The sequence below is a fragment of the Setaria italica genome, chromosome IX, assembly GCF_000263155.2.
Source record: "Setaria italica strain Yugu1 chromosome IX, Setaria_italica_v2.0, whole genome shotgun sequence".
Taxonomy (NCBI): domain Eukaryota; kingdom Viridiplantae; phylum Streptophyta; class Magnoliopsida; order Poales; family Poaceae; genus Setaria; species Setaria italica.
In genome coordinates, this window is record NC_028458.1 from 37,823,099 (window position 1) to 37,832,421 (window position 9,323).

At 49.8% G+C, this 9,323-nt stretch overlaps 1 protein-coding gene and 1 pseudogene across 1 annotated transcript; one reads left to right on the forward strand and one right to left on the reverse strand.

Moving 5' to 3' along the window:
• Window positions 1–2,136: 2,136 nt before the first annotated feature.
• On the reverse strand, window positions 2,137–3,099 carry LOC101780548 (annotated as a pseudogene).
• Window positions 3,100–7,293: 4,194 nt separating this feature from the next.
• LOC101757427 (expansin-B3) lies at window positions 7,294–8,905 on the forward strand. Its single transcript, XM_004983629.3, has 4 exons — window positions 7,294–7,596; window positions 7,706–7,815; window positions 7,928–8,112; window positions 8,340–8,905. Exons 1-4 carry the CDS (start codon window positions 7,416–7,418, stop codon window positions 8,659–8,661), a joined length of 798 nt encoding a protein of 265 aa, XP_004983686.1. The 5' UTR covers window positions 7,294–7,415; the 3' UTR covers window positions 8,662–8,905.
• The last annotated feature ends 418 nt before the right edge of the window (window positions 8,906–9,323 follow it).

Below are 9,323 nucleotides of genomic sequence, written 5' to 3' on the forward strand. Positions count from 1 at the left end.
CTTTGCTTGCCTTGCCGGATGGAGTGGATTGGGATGGCCCGATCGATGGCGCGCGGCCGAGTGGCAGCAGGCCCCACGCAGCGCTGCGCACGCACGGTCACATGGGGGCACCGGCGCGGGCGGGGCCATGTGGGGTAGTTCCGCCCCCGCCCTTGCCCCGGAGGAGGCTGGAGCCGCGCGCGATGCGAGAAGGCGATGGCGAGCGCAACGCAACGTGGTGGTTGCTGCGACGGTGTCAGCCGAGCATGTGAAATCATCGTGCCCGCGGGGGACCTCCCCCCCGGACTTGCTTGACTTCTTTTCTTTCCTTTGGCGTCCCGCCCTCCCACCCAATGCCGGTGTCGGGAGCTTTTTGTTTCAGCCCGCCAAATAATTCCGGCCGGGTGTCCCCGCGAATTTCATCCAAGTCAGGAGCTCAAACCCTGCCATGTCGCTTTCGGATTTCCGCCTCCAGCGAGTAACGTTGTAACAACCTTGCCAGGCAATTATGGTAGGCAAGGCACTGCCGGCCTGCCGCACTGGCCGCTCGCGTCGTGTAATATTCAGATGGTTTGCTGGCAACTAGCGGCTGCTGATCTCACATGCTCAGGTAGGAAAGGTAAGTGATTATCATTATTCAACCGAAGTAGCACTGTGTTGAGAGTTCATGTTACATGAACTCGGTTGTTTGGGACTTTGAAGTCTAGGTTTAATTTTGGCCAATCCTGGCCCAAGGAGGTCGACTTGCTAGTCTGCTAGGCACGGTCCAGGCCCAATAACAAGCTCAGGTTTAAGTTTGGGCTGAACAGTTGGGCCTATTTCGGAGCCCAGCCAACTCGTATCACACACACATCTGCCGGCCACGATGCCGCTGCCATCGTCCTTCGTGATGCGTGGGTCGCCGTAAGAATCGTCCCGACTCGGTCTGTTTTCTAGGTTTGCCATACATGTTTTCCATATCTTTTGTTATTAGGCCAAGTATATTGCTACACGTCAGCGGTCTCATAGGTCATTCATGCAGTGCCACGTACGATTTTTGATGATGTGGAGGAGAGAGAGTGAGGAGAGAGAAAGAGGTCGTTGCTTCGCGAAACAACCACCTCATGAGCTAAATTGTAGGACTATGAGACAACTTAACAACCATTGTACGAGTTATTGTTGCCATGCAACTCATAATATTTTATTTTTCTTATGCACAAATTAAGGAATTATATACCACTACCAGACAGGTTACCTATTGAATCATCTCGAGATTACATGTCAATGCATGAGACCACCTATTAGACGATACCAATATACTTGCCCTTAGCCGGGAATGAAACGAGAACCGCGCTGGGAGTGACCAGTGACGGCCTGACGAACTGCGAGATGTTGTGCTAGGAAAAACTTGTCCCGGGAAAGCCTGAGTACCCATATTCTACTGGTATCGTCTCCAGTAAACTGTGGATCGTGGTGATGATGCCAATTTAAGACTTGTGTCAACGTGTCTCATGCATCTCATGTACTGTGTATAACATGTGTATGTGCTCACTGCTCAGTGTGCTCCTACATTTTGTCACGGTCATCCAATTTTAATTTCCCTATTACCGACTTCCATATACCCAAATATCACGTGCCCACTTTCGTTTCCGGCTATCTTGGTCCCTGTCTTCGGCGACCAAATATGAACACATAAATTACTGAGAGTTTTTCCTGCATGTTCTGATCCGTTTTATTGTTCAATTTAATTAGGCTTGCCCTATTTTATTTTCAATTAAATCAATAAAATTGAATGGACCATAATTAATGTTAGGGAGTTAGGGCGTGTTTGGTACTGCTCCGCTCCAAATTTTGCAGCTTCATTCCAGATTCATCTTGCCAAACACCTCGAGCTCCACTAGCACCAACTCCAGAAAAAAGGTGGATCTAGAAACCAACTCCAAGGTTTTTCTAGAGCACCTCAAAGGGTGCTCCGAAAACAATAGTTTCAAACCTCTCTTGGAGTTGGGTGGAAATTACCCACCAATGCTACTGGTTACACATACCGTTTCACGGAGGGAAAAAGATCGAGCCTTTCCTCCCCCGCGCGCATGTTTCTCTTCTGCCGCTGCCGCCTCCCCTCCCTCACGAACTCCTCTGTTCCGTTGTCACCCCTTCTCTCCCCTTCCTCCGGCCCTCCTAGATGAGCTGACGGAAGTCCAGCCCTATGCGGTTGTGGATCAAGAAGTCGTTGCCGATGAGCGGCCCCGTTGGCTCGTCGAACAGCAGCGGGCTGGGAGTGTGCATTAGGCCGCCGGTGGCCCCGGCGCCCATGTGCCCCATTGCCTGCGGTTGCGGCTGGTACTAGTGGTGCGGGTGCAGGTGCACCTCCTTCTGGCGGTGCAGCTCGAGCACCTTGCGGTGGGAGTTGGAGTGCTTCGACACCACGAAGGTCAGGCTCGCCGCCAGGCGGTACTCCAGCACGAGGCGCCCGGACTTGTACCAGACACCGCACGCGTTGCACAACGTCTTGGGGCCTAGGGGGCCCGTCCTCCACTGCGGCGTCTTGTTAGTCTCGCAGTGCAGGCACTTCCTCCCCTCCCCGGCCGACGCAGCCGTCGCCACGGTGGTGGCGTTCGGCTCCGGGGTTGTCGACGGTTCCTTCTTTTTGGCGGGCTTCAATGGTTTCTTGGCCGGGAACGCTGGCGCCGTGGTGCCAGACTCGGACGGTGAGATGGCCGCGAACGCCGGAGATGGCGGCGACACGGGAGGGGGCGGGAGCACAAGCAGGCGGGAGGCCTAGCTGCATGGCGTGATGCGGGAGCGCTTGCTGCGCGCCTTGCCTGGCACGGGCGCCTCTGGTGGCAGCACACCGCCGTCGGGCAGCACCACAGGAGCGGAAACGAACACCATGGCGGTGTCGGTGGAGGAGGCTGGCGGGACGCTGGTGATGATCTGCAGTTTCTTGAGGTCCTCTGTGGGGAAGTTGTCCTTGCCCATGTAGTTGGACAGCCATTCCAGCTCCGCCAATTGGTCGTACTGCGTAGAGATTTAGAGCAAGAAACAAGTCAGCAACAGCGCCGTTAAACTCCGCTCTGAGTTCACTGGCGACCAGCGCTCGTGCGACATAGACCCAAGATTCTTTGTTGACGCCGGCCACATGTCCGTTGATGATGTGGGCTTCTCCTGGGATGAGCCCTGTGCATCGTGGGACGGCTTCCTGTTCGGTGCTGGCACCGGCATTAGCCTCAGCCGTGCACCGCTGCCGGTCTCCCGCCTACCTCCCATCCTCTCCGTGCTCGAGGACTCCCCCGCTGGCATCGTCAAGCGCTCCGATGGCCAAATCCTCATGGAAGATGACTCCCAGCCCTAGCCCGACGCCAACGCCAACATCCCCAGCGGTTTGGCGCAGACGTGAGGCTAGTTCGCATCGCAGGAAAAAAGCACCTAAGAGCAAGAGTGGCTATTCCTGGAGCTGAATTCGCATCCGGTAGCCAAATAGGTACATAGCTTCCTATTTTCTTGGAGTTGGTGGAGTGGGGCTATAAAAAAGTGGAGTTAGTGGAATGGAGCTATTTTTTTGGAGCGGAGCAGTCCCAAACAGACCCTTATAAAAAGTGATTAATCCCGTATGGGAAGTTGAGGACAACTGTTTAATAAAGAGTGATGGTTCAGTTGATGACTCGATTTGAGCTGTTCATGAGGATCGATGACCATTAGATAGCAAATTAGGAGATGTTTCTGAGGGAGATTCCACACCAAGTATGCAGTCCGCAAACACCTCAATGCTCTTAGGAGTGACATCTGGAAACAAACGGAGAGAAGGTTAGAGCCAATGGATGGTCAGCCTAGAGGAAAGAGAGTGGAAACAAGAAATCAAAATCGAAGGGTGGAGAACTTACGATGTTTCGTTTACCTGAAGCTTTCTCTGAAATCGGGGATAGGAATAGGACCCGAAGAGCCTTTCCACACAAAAATGCTCTAGCCCACTCAGATAGGGAAGTAGCGTAGTTTTAAATAGCGGGCTATGGGAAATAGCGACATCTTTTTTCCAATAGCTAAAAGGCTGTAGCGAAGCTATAGCGCAGCTATAACAAATAGCATTTTTATAGAAAAGCATGAAAATACAAACAATTGATCAAAAAACATATGGTAATTAAGAAAAGTGATGAACACAAGTATTCAAAGAAAGATCTCCTGTTGAATTAGCATCAGCCCAGCAATTTGCATTGTTGTGGCAGAGCTTGAGCCAATAACGCCGCATCTATCCATCAAAATCAAATCAGGAAGCACCGCTGAATTGAAGCAAAGTATAGGTAAGGAAAGGGTCGTGGATGTCAGGGTGAGATGACATTGCATTGCATGGCTGGAAAATGGCCATGGATGTCGCTGGGCTTCACATTTTTATCCACCAGTATAGAAATGGGAATAGCGGTGCTAAATTACTGCTAGCGCTAAGCTGTTTAGCGCGGCTCTTTAGCGGTCACAGCTGCCATAGTGGCACAAATGGCAATATCTTAGCGCGGGCATTTTCTAAATGCTACAGCGCCGCTAACGCGGGGCTATAGCCCGCTATTTAAAACCATGGGAAGTATTCGATAAGGCCATACTCCTTGGCGATGTCGAGGGTGCTGTAAATTTTTGCCATCTCTCTTGCCATGGTAATGAATTGTTGATTCTCATTGTTATCCTCGAACTCAGCAATGAAGTTCAAAGGAAGGTGATATATTTCTCTCATAACTAAGGGGTGAGTCTTGGTCTAGGGGTCGATCTCAACCTTGTGGTAAAACTAATGGCGATTCTAGTCCTTTGGCCACTTGTGGTAAGCAGTCATAGGTGAGCTGACATTGTCACGATAGATGAAATTTAAGCATCTGAATTGGGCTTCTTAGGACTGATGGTGGACCGATGAGCACAAGCCAAGCTGCTAGCCGAATGGGGAGCTTTTGTGGTTTTACATACCCACATGTACTGGTTAAGCCAAATGAGGGCATTCGGAGTCAGATGATGAGTAAAACTGAAGAATCTTGGTAGCACATCAAAGGGGTGTTGCATCCTAGAGAAGAAGTGTTCATGATAGACGACAACTTCATCATCTCTAGGAGCAAGAATAGCCTAGGAAGGAGACGGAGGGCGAGTGGCACCGACGACAATCATCTTCCTCTTAACCACTTGGTTCATCATCTCTTGAGTTATTTTACTCTGACGGAAGACATTGGTCGGTTTCTTTGGAGTCTTAGACTTCCTTTATGGTAGATCAGACCTTTCGACACTTTCGACACCACTGTCTCTCTTGCGCTTTAGTGCCATGGAGAATATGTAACTGCAACAAACCAGAAAACAAAAGGGGCTAAAAGAAGATAAGCACCTTTGGACCGAAGATCCGTCAACAGATGAGAACCAAATCGCGGTAAAACCAAATCGCGGTAAAATTTGTGCGTGTTTAAACTGTGACTTGTCTTTTCTAAACTTCTATTCCAACAATTCTCGTGTTTAAATTGAAGGGATCAAGATCGGAACTTCTAGGCGACAGAAATCCCGCCATTCAGCCGAAGGTGTGCCACCACAGAAGGGTGTGCGGCTCCGAAAGGGGAGTGGGTGAAAAGTGAGGACAACATGGTGGTGAAGTTACCGCGACATCCACGAATATGCTAGAATATAGGCGTTGAGTTTGTATGAAAGAGTAATTGTATGTAATAGCGGTTCACCTTCTTACAAATTGGGGTTCCTATAATTGAAAAGGCAGCTAATTCGAAATTATTGAGTAGATTGCATTTTTCGTACCATCATTTATTACTCGCGGTGTTTTAAGTAAAAGTAGAAGTAGAAATAGAAGCAGAAGCAGAAGTAAAAGCACTAGGAAGTTTAGCAGTTAGGTCCCTTCAGTATCATTCTTGCTGCTGTGACCGTCCTCAGTTCGAGGCCATTTTCCAACAACTGCTGCCGGAGGCACCGGCCACGCCATTGGATGCTTGTGTAGCAGCACTGTCACTAGATCACTCACACTTTTGTATGTTCAAGGTTTGCATTAAAATTTTTAGAATTAAAATATACCATAATTTGTCTAATTTTAACATTTATTCTAGCCATAGGCGGTGATGAGGAGAGTGGAGAGCTGAGTGAAAGCTTGACTGCAAGAAGCGCTCGCGAGCCATCAGGGCGGGGGCGCCGTTCGGCCAATTTCTTCGAATGGTGCAGCATCTCAACGGAATATTCTCTCAAATTGTAATCAACCTGGATGACTTGATTCAGTACACTGAACCAAACACAGGGACCACCCTTCATTCAGGATCATCACGTTGACGTATCATTTGATACACCAAGCACTGTCTACATGTTCAACTTGGTGCAAACAACCAAAAGCATCCTTAAGCGTTAGGAACTTCAGATAAGAGTTTGGACTACCGGACACTCTCGGTAGCTTGCATGACAGTCGTCGCATCTCTAAAAACTTGCCCATGTGTTTCCCATATATGGCACAAACTTGTAGGGTGCCTTCTGCATTGACCCTTTTCTCTTCCTAACTGGATTCTGCATTCATGTTGCAGGTTGTGCCCTGCAACCACCACACATTTCTTCCCAATTTCAGACAGATAGCAAGAAATTCAACTTGGTACAACGACCAAAAACACCCTTAAGAATTAGGATAGGAGCCAGTTAGGACTCGCGGACTCGGTAGCCTGCAGGACAGTTGCACCTCTACAAAATTGAGGCTCTGTGTTTCCCGTGGCACAAACTTGTAGGGCGGCTTCTGCATTAACCCTTTTCTTTTCTTAAGTGGATTCTCGATTCTGCACTCACATTGTAGGGTGTATCTTGCAACCACCATGGCTTCTCAATTTCAGACGGACAGCAAAAAGGTGTTGGATTATCATCAACTTCCAGTGAAACAGAAACGGATTTGGTACCTCTTCCTACCCAGCTCTGTATAGTATATTAACTAGTAAGTTAGTAGCTACACAACACATCATTCAGGGATTTGGTACACAGAATCCATACAATGATTACTTGTCAATAATAGTGTCCTCCCATGATTCAATTGCAGACCTGTCGTTCCTTCTGTATCCCGCTGTGCACGAATCTCCCGTTCATAACACTGGGACAGGAGTCTTAAAAATGTTCCAAGATCAGTAAGCAAGTACTAGACACTGCTGATAACACACAACATGCCATAACAGCCAAGAAGCCGTTACATTTTTTTAATAGTTCTCTCGTGACCCGAAGCCTCTTCCTCCCATGATATGCTCTCCAGAGCCATGTGACCCCTACCAAAGCAAGTCGGGGCGCAACGACCGCTGTGATGGCGATCGCGGCGCACTGCGTTCGATTCCCTTTTCCGGCCTATAAATAACCCGGCAGCGTGCCCGTTCCAGACCATCCAAGCACACAACTTCTCCTGTCTGCCCAGTGGTAGAACAAACTACCCTCCCAAGCTTGCAAGCTTGTCCTTAGTAGCGCTGGTTGCCTAGCTTAGTAAGATGGCATTCTCCACCAAGGTAGCCGCACTTGCTGCACTGATCTTCTTGCTCCTGGTCACGTATGGCTCGTGCGCTAGGCCGGTGAGCTTCAACGCCTCCGACTTCACCGCCGACCCCAACTGGGAGGCCGCGAGGGCCACCTGGTACGGCGCGCCCACCGGCGCCGGCCCATACGACGACGGTACGTATGCGGTAAATGATCACCGATGATCGCCGGCGCATGACGCTAGGCGATCTTGCCGTGCTCATGAACGGTCCATAAACTTGCGTCCATTTGTGCGTTCATGCAGGTGGTGCCTGTGGATTCAAGAACGTGAACCTGCCGCCGTTCTCGTCCATGACGTCGTGCGGCAACCAGCCCCTGTTCAAAGACGGCAAGGGCTGCGGCTCCTGCTACCAGGTAGATTAATTGGTCAGACGAAGCTAACTCTGGAGCCTGCGGGTAATGGAAAGGGAAAGCTCCATCACAGGTTCGAGTTTTGACACACTCTGTTTTGATGCCTTTTTTCCAGATACGATGCGTCAACAACGCTGCGTGCTCCGGCAACCCGGAGACGGTGATCATCACTGACATGAACTACTACCCGGTCTCCAAGTACCACTTCGACCTCAGCGGCACGGCGTTCGGCGCCATGGCCAAGCCTGGGCGCAACGAAGAGCTCCGCCACGCCGGCATCATCGACATCCAGTTCAAGAGGTGGGTAACATGCGCCGCACGTTGCTCTGAGCCACAAATCCACAATCTGCAGGCCCCACCTGAACAGAATATAAGCTCCACTGTCTATCTACTTTGCGCTGCATGTGGAGGAGTGAAACTCCTGTAGATTCGCGGAAATATTTAGTAGTTACTGTACCTACTCCTAATCTCTAGATTAGGACTGTAGCCTGACAAGAACAAGACTAATGGAAACTTGTCACATGCAGAGTGCCCTGCAACTACCCCGGGCAGAAGGTGACGTTCCACGTCGAGGAGGGCTCGAACCCCGTCTACCTTGCTGTCCTCGTCGAGTTCGAAGACGGCGACGGCGACGTGGTGCAGGTGGACCTCATGGAGGCCAACTCCGGGTACTGGACGCCGATGCGCGAGTCCTGGGGATCCATCTGGAGGATGGACTCGAACCACCGGCTGCAGGCGCCCTTCTCGCTGCGCATCACCAACGAGTCCGGCAGGAAGCTGGTGGCCAACCGGGTCATCCCGGCCAACTGGGCGCCTAACACCTACTACCGCTCCATCATCCAATACTAGTTCAGCCACTGCGCTCTGTAACTCGCTGTCATTGGCTTAATTGTATATGGTTGGTGCGTTTTTACTAGGTAGTAGTAATTAAGTGAGGAACCAGAAGCCCGGCAATGCCGTAGGTGTTGTGTTTCAGCAAGATTGGCAGAGTAGGAGATGAGGAGGCTAGTTTGGATGTGCTTTCTCGCCCAGTGTCAATGTATTTATCAGTGTGATCAAGACTATAAAAAGGTTTTTCTTAATTCAGAACGTCTATGCTTCGCCCATACCCTTATGTTTGTCGCTCCTCTTGATTATTATTCGGCACAAGTTGCTCATATATTCAGCGCAAATTACTTTACTATACTCCCTCCACGCATAACTAAGTGACCTTTATTTTTGTGTTGCCTGTAGACTGTAGTGAATATTCTAAACACTAGCTGTAGATTATTCTGTTATGTATTGAGTTTGGATCTTTGAAAATTACATAAATAGATTTGTCTTGGAACTAGTTTCACAATAGTTTCTAAATCTCAATGCACAGTCTTGTTACACTATTACCAAGACTGGGTACATGGTAACCGAGCCAGATGGGTTTCATGAGGATGAATCCTCTCTCATTTAATGAAACTCCCCCTCCTCTCTCCTCATATTGATCTTGCCAAATCAAAAAAATTGCTGATGTGGTATAG

What these genes read in the sequence shown, in the direction of transcription:
- LOC101757427 (XM_004983629.3), top strand. Translation starts at nt 7,416, where the DNA reads ATGGCATTCTCCACCAAGGTAGCCGCACTTGCTGCACTGATCTTCTTG. An exon ending in CGCCGGCCCATACGACGACG is followed by an intron (nt 7,597 to 7,705) that starts GTACGTATGCGG and finishes GCGTTCATGCAG; the next exon opens with GTGGTGCCTGTGGATTCAAG. An exon ending in GCTGCGGCTCCTGCTACCAG is followed by an intron (nt 7,816 to 7,927) that starts GTAGATTAATTG and finishes CCTTTTTTCCAG; the next exon opens with ATACGATGCGTCAACAACGC.